The sequence below is a fragment of the Acipenser ruthenus genome, chromosome 7 (assembly GCF_902713425.1).
Source record: "Acipenser ruthenus chromosome 7, fAciRut3.2 maternal haplotype, whole genome shotgun sequence".
NCBI classification, from domain to species: Eukaryota; Metazoa; Chordata; class Actinopteri; order Acipenseriformes; family Acipenseridae; genus Acipenser; species Acipenser ruthenus.
Window position 1 is genome coordinate 17,837,732 of NC_081195.1, and position 21,927 is coordinate 17,859,658.

The 21,927-nt window shown below is 42.1% G+C and overlaps 1 protein-coding gene across 2 annotated transcripts in view; it reads right to left on the reverse strand.

The window, feature by feature from the left end:
• Positions 1-21,927, reverse strand: part of LOC117415648 (TATA-binding protein-associated factor 172-like) — a 61,620-nt gene that overhangs the window by 5,960 nt on the left and 33,733 nt on the right. For both annotated transcript variants that reach the window (XM_059026512.1, XM_034026240.3), the window contains exons 22-32: positions 19,912-20,065; positions 19,518-19,627; positions 18,605-18,806; positions 11,777-11,925; positions 10,140-10,292; positions 9,477-9,598; positions 9,223-9,390; positions 8,487-8,564; positions 4,042-4,171; positions 3,156-3,297; positions 2,736-2,866 (exon numbers count right to left, since the gene is read on the reverse strand). In XM_059026512.1, the coding sequence (XP_058882495.1) occupies positions 2,736-2,866; positions 3,156-3,297; positions 4,042-4,171; positions 8,487-8,564; positions 9,223-9,390; positions 9,477-9,598; positions 10,140-10,292; positions 11,777-11,925; positions 18,605-18,806; positions 19,518-19,627; positions 19,912-20,065 (1,539 nt within the window). The remainder of the gene's footprint in view (positions 1-2,735; positions 2,867-3,155; positions 3,298-4,041; positions 4,172-8,486; positions 8,565-9,222; positions 9,391-9,476; positions 9,599-10,139; positions 10,293-11,776; positions 11,926-18,604; positions 18,807-19,517; positions 19,628-19,911; positions 20,066-21,927) is intronic.

Here is a 21,927-nt window from a genome sequence, read left to right on the forward strand (position 1 = left end):
ATTTTAACATCACATCTTTTTCATGGTGGGGGGGGGGTCAATTCAACCCCCACCCTTTTAAACAAACATTCCTTCAGAATGGTGCAATGGGGAGGATTGCACAGTTAGTCTCAAAACAGACAAACAGATACTGTTAAGGCTGTCCGGGAATCCCCAGGCTTAATGAATTGCAGGAAAAGCAGATCTTCAACAACCTACTAATTCCAGGCTTTATTTCGTTATTACACAAAAACTGTGGCTTGGCTATTCAGAAATCTACCAGTCTGGAATGCTGCCAATATAGGAGTTGCCAGGAAGAAAACCACTATTTGTAATGGCGTTGGAAGAACAGTAACAAGTGGGATTGAAGCCAGCAGTTACGAAATGTATGGCATATGACCCACATGAAAGTTTTAAACGCTACCCAATTACCTCAGGAGTTCAAACATATTTAGAGGTTGCGCTACACTGTCGTTTTACAAACTTGTATTTTAAAAAACCATGCAGTCTGTAAATCTGCAGTTCATGTTTAAAATTTGCTTCTTGCAGTATATTCCATTTCAATATTATAAACATTATATACATAGACAATCTACATAATAATAACACTACAATTATTTTCCTATTGTATCAATACTTGCATCATCTTGCACTTAACTGCTCCACACTTTGCTGTATTCTACTACTGCTCTTTATTATATTTTCTGTATCTTTTACTTGATTTTACTCCTAAAAAAGGTAACTGCATTCACGTTTTATTTCAAATTGTATTCTTATCCATTTATTGTACTTGCCGTATTTGCTCGAGTATAAGGTCAAGAAATTTAACCCCAAAACACAATCCTGAAGTTGGGGTGGGGGGTATCGACTAATACACAAGCAAAAAAACCCCTTATGTCAGCAAACCTTTAAATGTCTGCAAAAGTCATTGCTGGTGTGTGGTTACTGCAATCCCCGTCTGTACCTAGCAGGGTTTAGGACCCAGGGGAGCCCTGTGGCAGGCAGTGGCAAGTTCACATACAGTACTTTGCTACGCACCTGCGCCACACACCCCCCCCCCCGCTCAGCTCAATTCTGTATTTTCAAAAAAGTGGGCAGGTATGTAATAATAATAATTGTTACCTTGTCAATTGCGTGACCCGACAGCATAATGCTTCTGTGAGAAACAGCAGCACATCAATTGTTGTGGGCATATCCTTGTTGCCCTCGTTGCCAGAGCAAATGCTTCTAAATTTCTCTCAAATTAAAACGCAAAAATCTCAAGATTTGGCGAAAGCGATTGTGACATTGTCTATACATAAAAAAAATGAATCCCAGGTTTGTTTACATCCAGAGCTGTCGCATAAAACAGACGCAGTTGTACAGTCAGACCACCTCCCACATTCCATTGAAATACATACTTCCATGGGGGCTAAGAAGGAAGTGGGAGTGGGGCTTCTATACTAAAATACTATTGTAGGCTATACAAAAAAAACAAACAAACACCACAACGACAACATGTACTGTGGTTCTAGGTAGAAATGCTTATAAAATTGTTAGTTTTGCAAATCTGCCGCTCAAACGCCATCAGGATATATATTTAGGAAAACTAAAGTGCATTCTAACAGTTTCAATTTCAGGAGTTACTTTTTGTTTTCTGTTACACTACATTTACCATCTCTGTTTCAATAACAAATGAAAAAATACAAAAATAAAATGATACCCGAATCTCGCCCACACAATGGGGGACTCTACTTTTACCCAAGCGAATACGGTACTACTTGTTCTTAATGGAATTTACTCTGAAGCAAGTATTTTTACTATAAGTTTAACCTGCTCTTAGTCAAAATCGCTCTCCAACGTAATTCTGTATTTATTTTCTCTTATTTGATTTTGCTCTTACTTACTATTGACTATTGTATTTTATAACTGCTCTTATCTGTAATGTGATATTTTCTAACAACTGTAAGTCGCCCTGGATAAGGGAGTCTGCTAAGAGATAAATAAATATGACCCATTTACCTTCAAATGTATTTAGGGAATATTGATTATGTCTGGGCTGAAGGTCAGAAATAAACAAACAGTTTTTTTACATAACTGCATCAAATATGCATGTTCCACAAACATAAGAAAATACAATAACTTCACATTTTACTCAAGATTATGTACAGTATTTTTGCATTCATGAATGGGGAACTTTATAGGACTGCTAGAAAATGGTTCTGTACTGTGCATTTCTCACATCTAAGCCGAGGTCTAGACAGGTTTCATATAGACCTGCTGTCATTTCTGAAACAGTTTAAAAAAAAAAAAAGGTCCTCTTACGATGCAGAAGGCAACAGAAACAACTGGGATTAAGAGAACACAGCCCCAGAATACGCTGCTGAACCAGGGAAAGGACTATTACAGCTGCCTGAGAGTCTGCAGCTGCTCCAGGGCTCATTTATTGTCTTTCACATCTGGAGGCCTGGGTTCCATTCCGCTCAAGTAAAATGAGTTTGATGGTTTACCTGGACTGTCATAAAACCACTGCAATATTCAGCACAAGTAGTAACTCATGGCGCTACGGTCCTTGTAAATAACTGCAGTTATTTTATTGGCTATTTGTACAATGATAATAGGACACAATTTAAGCCATCAATCATTTTCATTGCTTGAATTACAGGTTTTACTTTAATGAGATTAAATTTAGACTGCAATACAAGCAATGATTATGGAAAGAAAATGTGTGGTGTGCATATGTCTATTCTTAGGTTTGAATCAGCCCTGATACCCACCTGTAATGGACTGAGATTGCAGTAATAATCCTGAATGATCTTGGGTGGGAGATCCTGAAGGACATCCTCCTTCATTCTTCTCAAAAGGAATGGCAAGACTTGGCGATGTAATGCTTCCATTGCAAGAACACCTTAAATTAATAAAATTGTGTAACACTATTAAATACATACAGTATTCTACAGGCGTTCTTGTATCAAAATATTCATACCTGCTAAAAACAGGTGGCTTTAGCACATCTTTTTTTGCTCATCATTATGAATTAAATAAAAAAATAAAAATAGTAAAAAAAATTAATAAAACCACGAATCAGGGACTACTACATAACCTTAAAACAGGGTGGACCAAGATTCGAGGTCTGTGAAACCAGCCGGAAAAGTTTCAGCGGCCAGGGAAGACACAGACAGCCCTTTACAGCTTACCTGCCTCCTGCTCCCTAGAGGAGCTCCGGGCATCTCTGCTTGCCAATATGGGTTTCCCATAACGAGCTGCGAATTGGCGTTCAGTGCCCAAAAATCCTGGCATCAGGTAATCAAACAGGGACCAAAGTTCCAATACATTATTCTATATAAAAACAAACAAACAAATAAATAAATAAATAAAAATAAAAAAAGGGAACATTTGCATTTCTCAAAGTACAGCAATACATTTAAGGTCCTCCTATGTCCTTTAAGGAAGTGTTTAAACTACAGGACCAGCATTAAAATACAAGCTGTAATTAGGACTGATTCGAGAAGCATATAGAGTTTCCTTTAGTGCCCTGAAATGCTTATCCATGCTGCTTATGTTTTTTTTTTTTTGTACCATTTCACATCTCAGAATATTGAGAGCATAGAAGATCCTCCTAACAAAATACAACTGCAATGCTGGTGATAAGGCTGAAAATTGTTAAACAGCACTGGCAATTTGTAATTAGATTTTTTCAATTGCATCATATATGACTATCTAAATTCAATGCAAAGTATAAAGAATCCTTCCTCAAAATAAAACTGAATCTGGAAAGGGGATATTCTGAATATTTGATCCATGAATTATACTGATCACACTGATTAAAGAAACCTTGTTAAATTGTTTCTCTACCTAGTTTTTAAATTGTACATATTGCTTAAATTTCACAGTTCAAACCGGTTTTCTGAAAGACTTGCAATTTCCATTTAAAAAATGCTGTCTGTTAGCAAAACTTCAAACAAGCAGACTTCCTCTAATGTTTCTCAGCATTGCTCGGAGACCAACTGTTTTATTATAAATGGCAGCCGGTTTGAATACACTTTCAACACATTTGGTCTGCAGCTGTCCTGCTGTAGTTACCTGGATTGGTGTTCCAGAAAGAATAATCCTATAGTTGGCTGCTAACTGCTTTACTGCTTTTGAGAGCTTGGTTTTTCCATTCTTGATTACATGACCTTCATCAAGAATACAGTAGTTGAATTGAATATTTCTGAAAAGAAAGAAACAAAATGTTATCATAACCCTGGTTCCCTGAAATAAAAATTTAACCATTGCCCAATGGGTATTTAACCTTTAATACCATCTAATCTGAATATCAAAACTGCACGCAGTGTGTGTGACGCAGTCGCGCCCACCCCCGAGGGCAAGGCGACTGCTGACACAAACATCGCCATCAGTTTTCCTTCAAGCCTAATGTAAATCAGATGCAGCGACCTTGAAGGTTAATGGTTACATTTCTAATTTCAGGGAACCAGGGTTATGATAAAATAACCTAACGTTCCCTATCAAGTACAAAATGTAACCATGTCGCAAGGCAATATTGCAGACCAACTGGAATACTACAAGGCTAAGCCAAAGGCCACCTTGCATGTTACCATTAGGAATCCCAGTTCAAGGAGCTAGGGCTAAAAAATTTTAGGGAGAACTCACCTCTATTTTTATGTTGTAAGGGTGGACCCTGAGGCCGCCCTTAACATCCTCGTTCCAAAACCAGGGTTTTGTGGATCCACGACAGTCAGCCGAGAAAACCATGTAAAAGTATGGGGAATAGCCAAATGTTGCAGATCTCCCTGACTGATGCGCCCTGGAACAAAGCCCACGAATTTGCCATGCCCCTCGTGGAATGGGCAGTGAGCTATTCTGGAGGGGGCAAGTTGGCTCGCTCTTGGGCAGTCTTAATTGTGTCTGTGATTTATCTTGATAGCCTCTGTTTAGACAGAGCTTTCCCAAGGGACTTCGCCCCATAAGACAAACTGCTCAGACTGCCTCCAAATCTGAGTTCTGTCCACATAATACGCTAGTGCTTGCACCAGACAAAGTGTATGGAGCTGTCGCAGACTAGAAAGGAGGCAGATGAAAAGCCTCAAGTTCCACCACCTGGTTAATGTTGAATGCGGAGATGTTTTCCTGCAAAAAAGCAGGATTGGTGCGAAGCATAACTTTCACCCTGGCTTCTGCAAAAATTAACCAGGCTTTTGCAATTGAAAAAGCTTGCATCTCACCCACCCGCTTAGCGGATGTAATTGCAAGCAAAAAAGCCGCTTTCATGGATAAATGTTTCAGACCCAGAGCTGCAGGCTTGATGGTCAGGATGCCACAATGTCCCCTGCGCCTGACTGAGCAGGTTGCGGCGTTTTGGCAAGCTCCACGGCTGGCCGCTCAGGAGCTGTATTAACGTTGAAAACCACACACAGGTCTCCTGGGCCAATAAGTGGCTACTAATAGCCCCCTGGCCTGGTCTTGCCTGATCTTTTCCATGCACAGCAGAAGCATGGTGAGTGGAGGAAAGGCATACAGAAGTTGCTTTGGCCACTGGTGTGCCAAGGCATCGATTGCCAGTGGGTCCCCGGTTCCTGTTATGGAGAACCAGAGGGGACAATGGGTTGATTCTTGGGAGGTAAAAAAGGTCCACCTGTGCACTCCCGAATCGTTGTCAATCGAGGCTCACCACCTTGGGGACTCCCCTTGAAAGGAGGTCCGCTGCCCAACTCCTCACCCCTGGCAGATGTACTGCACACAGTGAGAGGTGATGGTGCGCCCAAAGCAACAGCTTGTGGGCTACTCGGTAAGCCACCACGGTAGTCCATGTGGACAAGCATGTGTCTCCCCTGAACCTCCTGTAAAAAATTCTGCAAAGGCTAGAAACACTGCCTGCAGTTCTAAACCCCTGCCACAGGGGTTTCCATACTCCTTGCGCTCCCATGCCGTTCCACGTGGCGCTGAGGCTGTACGCATCGTGGGGATAAATTCCCTTCTGGCAACGCTGCCCAGCACCACGCCTAAGCACAGGCTTTGTCCACCAGAATAGTGCCTGCAGACAATGCCAAGACACTGTCAACAGGTGGCCTGGGTTCAATGCGAGCTAAAAGACCCTGCTATTGAACCAGGCTTGGAGAGAGCACATGTGCATAAGACCCAAAGGAAGGGTCTGGGAAGCTGCTGCTGTCAAGCCCAGAAGCCTCTGAAACTGTGAGCTTTTCGAAAGCGAACCCGAGGTACTTCCTGTGCCCTGTTCTTATGGGGATGTGAAAATAAGCGTCTTTCAAGTTCACCGTGGTGAACCAGTCGCCTGGCCTTATTGACTGCAACAGATGCTGCATGGTGACGGAGGTTAAAAATGTTCGACTCAGATACAGGTTGACCTGTCTGAGCCGAGGATTGGTTTGAAGCCACCACACCGCTTGGGGATCAGGAAGTACCTGGAGTAAAACCCTTCTTCCTGAAGAGAAGGATGAACTCTACAAATAGCCCACTTCTGTAGCAGGGCTGTCACCTCCTGAGACAACACCATCATGTCTTGCGGGTCCGTGAGTAACGTTGTAGTCACGCCCTGAAAGGGAGGGGCACTGTGTCAGTTGTAGAGAATAGCTAGTCTGTACAGGTATCTGTGGTGCATTGACACCAGTACTCCAGGTGACTCCCTGAAAAGGGGCCCTTGGCCTGTGGCAGCAAATTGCTAGGGCTTCTGCTTTGTTTGGGGCTTAGCCTGAGGCTTTTGCCTAGCGCTTGGCGACTGAACTTATTGAAGATTGTCAAGGGTCGGTTGTGAAAACCCCCTCTGGCTTTAGCAGTTTGGTGCAGGTCTACGTACTGGAGGAGGCTGCTTAGGAAGCAGACACACCAGTTCCTTTGTAGACTCTCGCGCACGGTGCGAGTGCAGCAGCATGTCATCTACTCAGGACCAAAAGGGTGCCCCGGAATAATGGGAGCATCCAACAATGGTGTCTTGTCCCCATCAGCTGTACGTGCTTGGGACAGCCAGGGCTGCCTTCTTGCGGCTACTAGTGCAGCAAGGTTCCTGGCCACCGCCTGTACGTTGAACTTGGATATACGAAGCAGGTTCTTATTCACCAATCGCAGCTCCTTGAGCTGCTGTGGTGTGGGTCTATGACTCTGAGAGAGAGAGACTTAAACAGTTCTGGTAAGCTACCAAGATACTGTTTTAGTTGCCCAGCATTACGGCAAACACACCAGCTGAGTTAGCTTTTTTGAGAATGGTCTCTGAAACCCTGCATTGTTTATTTGGGCAGGTAGTATCTTTGTTCAAAAGCGCTAGATCTGGAGATTACACCAGTGATGCAATAGCGGCATCCACTGGAGGAAAATTAGCCAAGCCAAGCTTCTCTGCCTCATGCAAGCTGTACAGCGCCCCCAAGGAACGTGATGAATGGACTTCAAAATAGAAAAGTCTGGGTGTACTGGAGAAGACACGTGACAGGGAGAGGGATCATCCTCAAATAGAGTGCTTCCACTTGTCGTCTAGAGGTCATGGGACCTGCAAGACGTCAGTGGCTCTCAGTCAGCGGCTCTCAGTCAGCGGCATAAGCTCTGCTGACGACATATGCGCTACTGGATCTGAGTCTCCTTCCTCGAATGGGAACTCTTGATCGACCATGTCCTCAGAGGCAGCGACAGACCACAGGTCTTCTTGCTGCCATTCTATGTGTGCTACTCCCTGTTGCTCTACAGGCACAGAGTGAGCAGGCGGAGCGGTGCTCTAGCGCAGTAGCTCAGCTAATATGTTGCCTTGATGGGAGACTGCCTCCCAGAGCTTGTTCAGCTCTATGAGACCGATGGCACTTTCTCCTCCTCTTAGGAGGGGAAGCTGGAGGAGATGAGGGAGAAGCGGAAAGTCTACTGCTATAGCCCTAACAGTCTTCACACTAATTCTAAAAGCAGACCTTAAATGTGGCAACGAGACACTGGGAAAAATTGCAAGCAGCTTGACCCAAGCGCGCGTCTCTGTTTAACACAAGACAGCTGAGCCCAGCAGCCGCGTTAGTATTTCTGTGAAATACAGAAAGATACAAATGTTTCCTCACACAATACAGAAGTTTAAGAGAGAGAGCACAAGTAGCAGACTGAAGGTGTTTGATTACAGGAAGGGGCAGGAGAGCTGCAGGCTTTGCACAAGGCACAAGGCCGCTGCGGGACTTACATGAAAAACAATGGCTGAGTGAACAAAACGTGAAGTAAAATTACTGAAACGTAATAACCGCAGTAAGTGAAATACACAAGCAATAATTTATCGTTCATAGGTCTCTCTCCATGCTTCAGGTCGGTGAAAGGAAAAATGATGACAATGTTTGTGTCAGTAGTCTCTATGACCTTGGAGGCGGGCGCGACGGCGTCACACGCACAGCGTGCAGCTTTGATATATCTATTCCGGTTAGACGGTATTAAAAGGTTAAATACACATTAGGTAATGGTTACATTTTGTACTTGATAGGGAACCTTAGTTAGGACACAATCTTTGGAGCTACTAGAGTGAGAATCTGAGAAAGATGCATTGAAAATGATTGTACCTGAAAAAGTCAATGTCATTTCGTACAACATCATAAGAGGCTACCACAAGGTTGTGCTTCTTCACTTGGTGCTGTAACCTGAAATGCAAATACACGGAAACTCCAATTATTACCAGACAGACAGTGAGAGCTCCATTACCCTGGCATTAACAGAGTGAAGTTGCTGTAGACACAGACATTATACATCTTTTGGATCGTATCAGCCATCCAGGTTGAGACTTGATCACTCATTGTCTTATACGGTATTCTGAGCTCAATACAGCTGCACTAGTTGGACTTCATTCTCATGACCTCAAGTTTCCATTTCTTCATTATTTTAGAAGGGCAATAACAATTCATATTTTCCTTTCACTGATGTTCAACTTCCGATTTTCTGTATACTTTTAATGTGGAAAAAGAAGCAGGTCTGGGTTAGACTGTGTACTGCTAGGGAGGCCTTTTCTATGGGCTGCAACAAGTCTATTGAGGGAATTGAATTGAAGGATGAAGATCCAGAGGCTGAAAGTGTCAGTGCAAGCCTCAACCAATTAGAGCAAACACATCCGTGACAGTGATGTTTCTTCAAAGAAATTGCAAGTTTGCATACCAATAAAATTGGATCGACTTGGAAGGTCTGTTTTCAAGGCCAATGTTGCTTCAAAGAAAATGGATCAAAAGAAAATGGACCCAGTTTCTTTGACAAGAACACACCTTTAAATCGGAAGCATTATCTTGCATTTAAAAATGTGGTGTTTACCTTGCCCTCTCAGTAGGCGGTCCTGTATAGTGCAGAGGATTCAGATATTCTCTGGAGCAGAACTTGCCTACTTCATCCACCCAATGGCCAGTCAGTGTTGGAGGGCAGACAACCAGAGAAGGGAGAGGGCTACAGTTGGCTGCCTTGGACTTGGTGTATTCTTGAGCCCTTCCAACCAAAACCAAAAAAAAATATGAAAACCTGCGAGACACTTGACTTAGGAATTTTCAAGTCTTTTTGCCTTCACTGCTTACCTGAGGTAGTAGTCTCCAGCCAGTATACAGATGGATTGCAATGTCTTTCCCAATCCCATGTCGTCACACAGAATTCCATGTAGCTTATATTTGTTGAGAAAAGACAGCCAGTTCACACCATCCTTGGGAAAGGTGAAATAACATTATTCAAAGATATTTTTTTGCACGTTTCAACATAAACAAACAATGAAACAAGAGATCTTCAATGCAAGAGAAGTGGGGCCTTTGAAGGTTTAAATATGACATCCACCTGAAATTATGACTCAATATACTCAACTAAACACAAGCAAAAAAATAAATAAAAAAAGGGTTGCCATCTGCCTGCATTGAAATAGTTTAAACATTACAATTGCCTAAGGCAATATGTTTGTTTACACTTAGTTTGTAGTCTTGTTGTTATATTCATATATCTATATATATCTATATATATCTATATATATATCTATATATATATATCTATATATATATATATCTATATATATATATATATATCTATATATATATATATATATCTATATATATATATATATATATATATATATATATCTATATCTATCTATCTATATCTATATCTATATCTATATCTATAAACCAAAAGACAAAAACACAAAAAAACAAACAACAACAACAACAACAACAACAACAACAACAACAACAACTCACCTGCTGGTATTTCCTGAGCTCTGCTTTAATTGGGACAGGAATTTTGTAATTCTCCAACTTTCTCCCATCTAAAAGCTGTTCAAGGAAGTGACGCTCCTTGGCTTTTTGTCGGATTAAATCCTCAGACATATTTGGGGGATTTGGAATGCCAGCCTGAAAACAAAATCCAGTTCAAAATATGAATGACAGGTGAGATTCTGCACAAATTGTAAATACATTATTTATTTATTTTTTTTAACTACAGATTGAGTAATGTTCAAAGACTTAAAAACAACCAGACAGACTCACACTCTTCTTAAAGAGAAATTCTTGAGAAACAAAAGAAAAAAGGTAAAAAAAAAACAAAAAACATACTTAATTCAAGCCCCCAAGTAAAGGTCCTGGGAATAAAAGACTAAACAGTTGGAAGTTGAAAGTAGCATTAAAAATCAGTCTAAAACCAATACTAGGGCTCCTGAAGCCACATTTCACTATGTATTTTATGTAAATGCACTTGATTCTCTACCGGTCAGCTAGGCATACCAGGCACATTTATTACGCATATACTCAATAAAGAAATGCATGTAGGCTGGCGCATTCTACTCTGCTGCAAAAACTAAACCCACTATGCAAACAGGAAAAACTGTCTTAACAATTTGTTAACAGGATAAGGATAATACACACATGGATTTCAATATAACTCTGGACAATTTGCTTTTTAACACAAGTGAGCACAAGGCGGTGTGAACAGCTGGTGGAAGGTAATAGTTTAGCTTTAACCCTTTACTGCCTAGGGTAGGTTCCCACACCTATTTAATGCCTATTTCCCCAATGTCAAATATATAGGACACGGCAGCAAAGCATCCAATTCAGTTTGGACCGATTCGCTTCGGCTGCTTCAAAATTTATGATAAGCCAATGAGACATCCGAATCTTGAAATTTGCTTTAGGAGGGATAAGCGATTGATACGATCCGCAAGGTTTATAATTTAGGTTAAGTACCCCATACAGGTTAAGAATTACATATTTTAAAGGCTGTAACTAAGATTAAAATAGAAGTCGGGTGTTTCATGTAAAATGTATTCAGTATTTCGAAATATAGCACTATAGAATGTTTAATATTTATGGATGATATAAAATAAGTATAACAAAATGGCATTTGGAAAATGTATCTATATTGAAAACTTAATTGGGGCTTTTACTAGCACTGCACCAAGATGCATTTAATTCCAGTACAATTCATCTGCCAATACAACCATTAAAGAGGCAGAGTTAAAGCTATGAGATATTTCCATCTGCTGGTGAAAAGTTGACATTTCACCAGAAACTGTGTGATTCAAAACCACAGCTTAACCAGCTGCTCAGATGTACCTAAAATCTGCAGTGTAACAGTTGTTTTAATGCATATCCACTTTATAAGTCTTTAATATACCTAGTTTTCTATAAACAAAGCAGTCACCAAAAGATATTTAAGTTGTGTGAACACAAGCTCCAATAACATAGTCCTTTACTATTTAAATTAGGTCATTTAAGTTTTGTTAACTCATGAAGCAAAAAGAGCTTTGCTGTCTTATAGGAAACAGCTGATATTCTCAACAAGAATTTCTAAGGGAACAACGTGATTATTTATTAAGTTGCTACCCACAACTCAGCCTTACCTCCAGAGGCATTAGTCTGATGAGTGTAGCAAAACACTGCGTAGCCATGAAGCGCACGCTGTCTGTCTGATCGCTCATCCGCCCGAGCACCGGCACCACTAACAGCACGATGTATGGGACAATATTCACGTCCAGCTGCTCCATTACACCTGAAGGGTTCAGTCATTAAGGCAAAAATAGCCAAAGTGTGTGTACGAGGGAATACAGATTAATATAATCCATACCATACCTACTTGGTATTACCCCTGTCACTGTAACCCATGCTTACTATCGCCACATTGAAATGTACTGGACAGAATATGATGGGAGTCAATGGGGACAGGCGTCTGATATGTCACTTTGGTTACTGTCACTCATGTTCATATCAAATCATATTAAATCAGCTTTCTTTTGTCTTTGTACTGCAGGTGTGTTGTACACTAAACATTGAAAACAAATATTACTGAACACTACTGTACTCAACACAATACCAAGTATTACGTTTTAAGCTCAGAAGCAAAACTGGCATATTTCTTGTTTCAACCCTTCTGTGTTTAAATATTGGTTTGCCAGATTATTGGTGAGCTCCTGATAGTCAACTCTTAGTTCCAAAAGTCAGTTTCAACTGGATTTAGATTTGCATTCAAACACATGCCTCCAAAAACAAAGCTTAGACAAGAAATTTTAGGGCATCAAGTTTTACAGAACCGCTAATACAGGAATTACAGTAATGTCACATTGTAATCTGTTGTTCATTAGGCTTCACATGAGTACATTAAGAGTTTGAACAGGAGTATGACCTACATTTTAGACAGTTTCAGGATCAAATAGGAGCTTAAAAACAACCAGAGAACTTTAGGTTATTATCATAACCCTGGTTCCCTGAAATAGGAATATTAACCATTACAAAACAGGTGTTTCCCTTTAAGACACCTGAACTCAAAACTCTATACCAAAGATTCTCGCTAGAGCAGGGTACTGCTGCTGAGGCTCCACCCCGCCAATATAAAACAGCAGCGACCCCTGCAATCGTCCCCATTTTTCTTCAAGATAACGACCATGAACGCCGCGACCCAGAAGTTAATGGTTAATATTTCTATTCCAGGGAACTGGGGTTATGATAACATTCCCTTTCAAGTAGGAAATATTAACCATTACAAAATGGGGGAGTATACTCAAGCTGTTGCAAGGACATGGCATACAACCGAATTTACAAGCTAGTAACTGCTTGTGTGACAGGAATGTTCCAACAGAACATTAAAATGGACTCGCCTCTAATGTGACATTGAGAGGATTTGGAAGCCGCCCTCAGTACTCTTGTGCCAAAACCAGGATTCTGCTGGTCCACAGCAGAATAGAACCGATAGAACCTGGCAAACGAATGGGAGGAAGCCCACACCGCCGCACTGAATATGTCCTGGATAGATGCACCGTGGAACAATGCCCATGAAGTCACCTGACCTCTGGTGGAATGGCCGGTGAGCTTCTCAGGCAGGGGCAGATTAACCAGTTCATATGCAGCCTGTACTGTGCCTGTTAACCATTTGGACAGACGCTGCTTAGACAGAGCCTGTCCCTGCTGGGACTTAACCCCGTAGCAAACAAACAGCTGCTCCGATTGCCTCCCGCTTTTAGTCCTCTCCACATAGTATGCCAACGCCCACACTGGGCAAAGCATATGGAGCTGACGCTCCTTGTCAGATTGGAAAGGAGGGGGATGAAAAGCCTCCAATTCCACCGACTAATGTGGAAAACCAAGAAGGTCTTCGGCAGGAAAGCTGGGTTAGAACGAAGGTTGACCTTCGTTCTGACCTCTGAAAAAATTAGACAAGCTTTCGAAGCTGAAAATGCTTGCATTTCACTCACCCACTTAGTAGAAGTGATGGCAAGCAAGAAATCTGTCAAGATAGGAATTTGAGCTCAGCTGAATGCATGGGCTCAAATGGAGGTTTTGTTAGTGCATTAAGCACTACATTTAACCTCCAGCGAGGAACTAAATCCTTCACTGGTGGCCTAAGCCGCCGGGTGCCTTTCAAAAATTGCCCCACCAGGAAATTAGCTTCTGGGGAGACTGAACTGATTTTTACATGGCACACCGAAATGGCTGCCAAATAGACCTTTAGCCCTTTGTGGTCCATTTATTCAGCGCGTCTCAGGTGCGTCAGGTCCAATTTATTTTCACACGCGCAGTTTATTTTACATGCGCTGTTCAAAAGTATTTTTTTCACAGTAAAACAGGTTTAAAGGGCACTGCATATCAACAGGACACTCAGTACTGCATCTCCAGCCCCGCCCCACCCCTTGTTCACTGTATTTTTCACATACCTCTTCATAGTCGTGCAGACTGATAAATCGTCTCCTGATCACTCGTTTTAATCACCAAAATGCTCAATAATGCGATCCAAATCATTACTTTATTACTATAACATCTCAAAAAGCTCTACAAATGTCCGTGATATTCTTTGAGCCCTGGATGCTGAAGCAGCTATCTTGTTTGTTTATGGCTGTGTTATCTCTGTGGTGCCGGGGCTATGTGTATTGCTCAGATCCGCCCCCTTTTTTTTTTCATCTCAGCTCCTATCGGTCTCACTCGGCCATTGAATGGTTTTCTCGGCTTTTTCCAGAGAAAAAAACGACTAGAGACCTGTGCTTTACATCTTTTTGGTTATGTTGGACAGCTCGAAGCAGGCGGTTACTCTCAGCAATCTGTCGTCGGACAGGCGCCAACAGGCGTCCTGAATCCAGGCACACCCCCAGATAGGTTACTGCCGGGGTGGGTGGTAGCTGGCTCTTTGCATGGTTTACCTTCAGGCCCAACCGATGTAGATGGTTGGTGATGAGCTCTGTGTGTTCATGTGCCCTTGCTGGAGACTCAGCGTAGACGAGCCAGTCGTCCAGATAATTGAGGACTCTGATGCCTCCGAGTCTCAATGGGGCTAGTCTCCATGCACTTCATAAAAAGGCGTGGGGCTAGAGAGAGACCGAAAGGTAGGACGCAGAACTGGGGGGGGGGGGGAACACGTCTACCGCCGGACCAAATGTGTGGCCTGGGGTGACGGGAGTGTCCAGCAAGGCCGTTTTTTCCTCCCGTCTAGCACTCGTGCCTGGGTGAGCCCAACATTGCCAGGTTCCTGCCTATAGTTTGACCACTAAGCTTGGACAGCCCGAGCAGGTTCCTTGAGATTAAGCGCAACTCATCTAACTGGAGAAACGAGGGCTTGTGGGTGTCAGCAATGGACCCGATAAAAGGTGAGCCTGATAAACTACAAGGATGCTGTTGTAGCTTCCCAGCCTAGCAGAGAAAGCAGTAGCTGTATATGCTTTCTTGAGAATGACCTGCAGTGCTTGTTTGGGCATGCTGCGTCCTTGGAAAGCAAGGACAAGTTAGCAGGCTGAATATGTGAAGCAATGGGGGCCTCTACTGGTGGAAAGTGTGTAGGACCCAGCTTGTCAGCACCAGAAACCCTGTACACAATGCATCCATTGAACAGGAAACCGCCACAGTTGTGGCTGGATGTTCCCAGGTGGACTGTAACTCGTACTCGTACGGGTGGACCGGAAGGGCAGCAGGGGCAACTGTCGGCTGCTCATCAGAAATAGAGCGCCTTTCAATCTGCGCTGCAGGCCAGGGCACCCGTAACAATGCAGTCGCTCGCTGCATTAAAGGAATAAGCTTGGCCGAAAGCGGGAGCTGTGCCACTGGCATGTCAGACTCCGCATCATCTGATGCGAGGATCAGCTGATCATCCACCTCCTCTGAGGCAGCGATGGAGAGTATGTCATCTATCTCATCCGTCACTGCCTGCAAGGGTGCAGACGGAGAGGTCACTGACGCTACTGGCAGTACCGGTGAAGCAAAACCAAATTGCCCAGATCTTGTCGATCTGCCCCCTGCCTGCCAAACGCAATTGGTGGACTTTCTTCCTCTTCTGCTTTGGAGGGGGGGGGGGGGGGAAGACTGTAGGAAGACGACGAGGAACGAGAGGTAGAGCTAGATATAGGGCTCTTCCTAGCTCGATTCCTACCCTCTCTCTGGACAGGACCACGAGATAAGGGGGCCAGCCTCACTGGTGGAGTGCAGCGATGCCAAGCGCTGCGCAGACGTGAGGGATTATTCTCTAGAGTGACATGCTACTCTGTTCTCGAGAGTACATTTCTTGAACGATGCACAGATATCACAAAGTGATGTCTGTCAAAGCCTTTTGCACATGTTCGGGTCCGAGGCACATAATGCACTCCACGTGACTGTCCTGTGCAGGCATCTTGGCCTTGCAAGAGGTACATGCATGGAACCCAGACATGTTAACAATGCTGTGCAATACACTATACTGTTTATTAGTACCTGCACACTGCACTTGGTGCACTAGGCACTCAGTACCTACACTCGGTCCGTTATGTCACTCTGTACCGACGCGCGGTACCTACACAGTACTCTCTCGGCACTGACACTTTGCATGCAAGTCAGTGCGAACACAAGACCAGCAGCAGCCTGCACCGAAGCAGTAACCTCGGTCCCTAAGGATCGGGGGTGACGAGTCGCAATTACTGTATGTGGTGAATCAACAGGGGTGCCCACCTGCGGGTCAGGCACTGGCTAATTCTAAATTCGTGCACAAAAACAGAACAAGCCTGCTTCAAAAAGCCTTTGTAAAATCGCACTGCAGAAGCAGGACTAAAACAGCATCGAGCTGCTAGTAGTAACTCCTACAACAGCTGCTCTGAATTTTTCAATACTTCCCTCCAAGAATGAAAAACAAACGCATACCAGTGGAAACAAAAGTGAAACCACACGGTCCACAAAATATTCTTCTATTTAAAATGTACAGAAAAAGACTTTATATAACGGTACTCCAACTGGAGTGAGTCAGTCTAATGTACTAGGATCCCGGGAAAGAAAGGCTAAAATCGAGCTACAGGCTTCCCATGGCACACAAGGCTGCGGTGGGATGTAACCTGCACAGACTAACAATATATATATATATATATATATATATATATATATATATATATATATATATATATATATATATATATATATAATCTCACTTAAAAAGCAAGCTAAAAAGAGCTAACAATAGGTACAGTGCCTATAGGAAGTATTCATCCCCCTTAGATGTTTTCACAGTTTGTGTTACAACCTGAAATCTTGATGCATTTAAATGGGATTTTTTTTCCCCCTTTGATTTACACAACCTTCTAAACCCTTTCAATGTGAGAAAAAATGGGGGGGGGGGGGGGGGGAGGGTGAGTGTGAGTGAAAAAACTAATCAATTAAAAATAAAAACCTGAAAAGTTTTCACTAGATAAGTATTCACCCCCTTTGCTATGACACTCCTAAATAAGCTCAGGTGCAACCAACTGCCTTCAGAATTCACACAAGTTAAATGGAGTCAATAAAACTGTGTGCAATAAAAGTGGTTCACATCATTTCAGATTAAATACACCTGTCTCTGTAAGGTCCCACAGTTGGGTAGTGCATTCAAAACAAAGATACTACCATGAAGACCAAGGAGCTTTCAAAACAACTCCGGAATAAAGTTGTGGAAAGGCACAGATCAGGGGAGGGGTATTAAAAGATTTCAAAGACATTGAATATCCCTTGGAGCACAGTCAAGTCGGTCATTAAGAAGAAGTGGAAGTTATGCGGCTTAGAGCAGGCCGTCCTTCCAAACTGAGCAGCCAGATAAGAAGGGCATTGGTCAGAGAAGCCACCAAGAGGCCAATGACAACTCTGAAAGACCTACAGCGTTCCTTGGCTGAGATGGGAGAAACTGTTCATGTGTCAACAATAGCTCAGGTGCTCCACAAATCTGGCCTGTATGGAAGTGGCAAGAAGGAAGCCATCTCTGAAAAAAGCCCATGTAAAATCCTGCTTGGAATTTGCAAAAAGGCATGTGGGAGACTGAAAAGATGTGGCAAAAGATTCTGTGGTCCGATGAAACAAAAACTGAACTGTTTGGCCTAAATGCAAAGCGTTATGTCTGGCGCAAACCCAACACAGGATATCACCCAGGTAACACCATCCCTATTGTGAAGCATGGTGGTGGCAGCATCATGCTATGGGGATGCTTTTCATCGGCAGGGACTGGGAAGCTTGTCAGGGTAGAGGGCAAATGGATGGAGCTAAATACAGGGCAAAATGGATGGCGCTAAATACAGGCCGGAAAACCTGCTTCAGCTGTAAATTGCTGCCAAAGGTGGTTCTACCAAGTATTAATTCAGGGGGGTGAATACTTATCTAACCAAGACATTTCAGGTTTTTTTATTTTTCATTAACTGTTGTTTCACGATAAAAATTCTCTTGCCTCTTCAAAGTGTTGAGTAGGTTGTGTAAATCAAAGGAAACAAAAATCCCATTTAAATGCATCAAGATTTCAGGTTGTAACACAAACTGAAAACGTCCAAGGGGGGGTGAATACTTACTATAGGCACTGTATATAGAGAAGAAAGACACACTTATCTGTCTCAGGAGTAAATCAACACAGCTGAAAAAAAAAAAAAAAAGAAAAAAGAAAATGGCAACGATTGTAGGGGTCACTACTGTTTATGGTTGCGGGGTGGAGCCCCAGCAGCGCCACCCTGCTCTAGCGAGAATCTTTGGTATAGAGTTTTCAGTTCGGGTGTCTTAAAGGGAAACACCCGTTTTGTAATGGTTAATATTCAGTACTTGAAAGGGAACCACTTTCATTGTGAGATTAAAATTTAAGCAAGAATACTAAAATTACTTTGTTCAAAATACAGCCTCATAATTGCTAAAACCTACGTAGCTGTTCTTAAAAGTTTACGCAAAACAGGCCACTGCAAGGGGTACTAAAGCCCTAATTCGAGAAGATCTCAAATGAAGGATACAAGCCATTGCTTCAATTGCTCCCTCTTGCTTGGTGTTGTCATTGATCGCTCCCAGCCACGGAAGGACTCTCTCCAGAAAGACATTCATGGTTTCCATGGTAGCGATTTTGCTCAGGACACCCACACATCGCGCGGCCATGTGTCTCACAGCTGTGAATGGGTGCTGTAGGCACGTACACAGATCTGGCAGGTACTGCAGCAGCTAGAAGAGAAATAGATTATCATTCTTCAAATAAGATCTTAATTTAATTATTGTAGTGTGTGGCTGTGTAACTTCAGGATGCCTACGTGCCAATACCCTTGTCTGATCAGGCTCAACATTACGTTATCTAACTTAAAAGCCCAGATTGAACAAGGTTAGTGTTTAACAAACATTTATAGACACTTCTTGTTGATACAAGTTATGGCACATCAGGGTTCTCCGTAAACTACACACCAGGGAAGTACAGGGTGAAGGGGTGACTCATTTACTATAGTGAAAAGTGATCTTACTACTATGAGCACCCTTCTTCCCTGACGGAGTCTATGAAGAGCCCTGCACAGTAACATCTGCTGGAAAACTGAACAAGTTTTGTTGCAGTTAATAAAACAGGCTGCTGTGTCCCAGAATTCACTTCAGCATTTCCTCAAAAGTAATTTCAACAGGGACTAAAGATCCTACAGTACACCATGTTTCTACAACACCATGCAGCAGTACAAGGTTACAAAAAATACAATGACATTATCAAATCACCCCCAAAAACAGGTATTCCTGAAACACCTAAAAAACAGATCTATTTAACACAGACGAATTAGAAAGAACAGCGTTTTATAAAAACAGGTCTCTTTTGAACAATTCAGATGTCGCTTACCAGATCTGCTATAGTAGTTTAGGGGTCAAAAATAAACCTATAAATTGTAAATCCCCTCTTACCAAAGGATGAAGTTCAGAAGACATTGACCCTGCTGTGATTTCCAGCACCTGTAATGAGTTTACCATCTCCTGGGCTGCACCATCCCCTTTCTTCAGCAGCATCTCCCCATCTGTTCAAAAGATAGATTGTAATTTCAACAAGTTACCCAGCCACCCCATTCCCTACATCAAATAGCAACACCTAGACTGCCCTCCTATCCCAGCACTTTTTAAAACTGAGAAAAAAACATTTTGAATGAACTGCGAATGGAATGAAAAGTAGTTTTTGCCAAGACAAGTACCACTATGCCTCCATTTAATTAACGTTTTAATGTTTTTGCATCAATGTTTCAAGTAGTGTGGTCTACATTATGCTCTACATATAATATTTAATGCAAAGAAAGTAGTAACATACCAAAATTCTCTACATCAATTGAGCTCCTTAAGGGTCCAACCATAGAGTCCCATAGATGCGGCAACCCTGAAATGAATTCTGAACCGAAGTGCCGTGCTATAGTAGTGAGTGTAAAATCAGCCCCTCTCCTTTGCACTAGGCATGGCTTCTTTGCCTAAAATAAACATATAAAAGATAGAGTAAATATAAATAGCCACACAGAAGATGCTCTTGCAAATTCGCATACTCATTTTGGACAAACCTATATATCATATCAAACTGCTAAATTAACGTTTTTTTTTTTACTCCTTCAGCATATATACAGATTAACCCGCTTTATATCATGATTTCCGTGCAGGCATAATTCATGATATAAAGAGAGTTTCACGTCGGCCTATGACAGCACATTACGAGTGCGAGAAAAAAAAACACCCAAAAAACCCCACAGAATTAAAAGAGCAGTGTTTTAATACAAGGTTCTTCCCTGGCTTTTTCAGCCGGGCGCGCCTGTCGCCACCCGCAAGAAAAAAACCTGATCCGCCCGTCTAGCAGATGCTACTGTCCCTTTAACAATAAGGACTGATTGTGCTTCTAGCAGAATAGATCACTTGCATGTTTTTTGGGGGAAAAAAAAAAATCTTGGAACCACGACAGCTGTGTTAAGTCTTGACACAACATTTAACCAGAGTGTTGAAGGGGCGGGTTTTCTGTGTTAAGCACTTTGAGAGACTAAAACATTAAAATGACTGCTAAAAAAAATAGCTGATTATTTTCAAAGCAAAAACAGTGACAATGAATGCAGGTATTCAAAATAAGCCGGTGATCGGCGTAATCCATCGCCTAATACTATATTTGCACCGGCAACTTTATAAAAAAAAAAAAAAATATTAAGATTATTTTTGGGGATTATCATTCCGTCAATTTTTTGTTGTATTATTGTACTGTAAGGTTATATATATAAGCATGGAACAACGCACAGAGCTTGGAGTCGTCTCTTCGCTGTCACTTGATGTTGATGGTAAATATTCTTCGCTTGTGTCTCCACTGACACACTCGCCGACATCCGATTCAGTGGAAGAATTGTATGTATTTGAATTTAAATCGGAATCTGAATTCAGTATTATTACTAATACTTCTATCTCACTGAGCGATTTTCGCTGGTTTACAAACACTGTTGATATTTTGTGAATGGGTTTATTGGTCAATATCTGTCAGAGGGCGCAAAAGACCAATAAAAGGTGTTAGAGAAACCTTGACAGACTATTATGTTATCAGGGGTTTTGTAGGCTCAGTAATTCAAGTTTAAAGGTTGCAGAACGTACCGGTACGTTCGTACTCCCTGGGGACCAGAGAGCAGAGAACGTACCGGTACGTTCGTACTACTCAAAGGGTTAAGAGCAGAGGTGCTGGATTATTACACTCTGGTTTCATTCAACAGTTATGATGGTGACCAAACGTGTGAGAGTACTGTTGTATTAAAAAAAAAAAAAAAAAGTGGTTAAAATGAACAGTTGCATTCAAAAAATGTAGAACAACAAAAAACTAAAATGGACGTGCATTAACAAAATGCCCTGAAAACTTAAAAGAAAACAGTCAACGAAAGACAACACATTATTCAAATTCTTTGTTGTATTACATATTTAAGGTAAGGCAAGTTTATGTTTCCCTTAAAGTGCTCCCGGCTATAATGTTCTGCCGCCCGGCTGTACAGAATTCCTGGGGAGAACCCTGTAATACTTACTGTACATTTAGCTAGTCGTTCTTTACATTTAAACAAATGCATATAGTTTACTACAGGAGAAATATGTTTTGTATCATGACGCATGGATGTCAAGTCTCAAGGTTTACCCGTGAAACTCGAACAATTTTGAGAGTCTCACGGCCGTGCTTATGGATTCTCACGTTTGTACATAAGTTTGTTATTGTTTGCGAGGCTGCAAAACCCTTTATACACAATACAGCCGTAAATCCAATACAACTGTCCAAGCGTATTATTTCATTTTTTTGAGGGGGTGGGTCACCATGAAGAGGTGTACA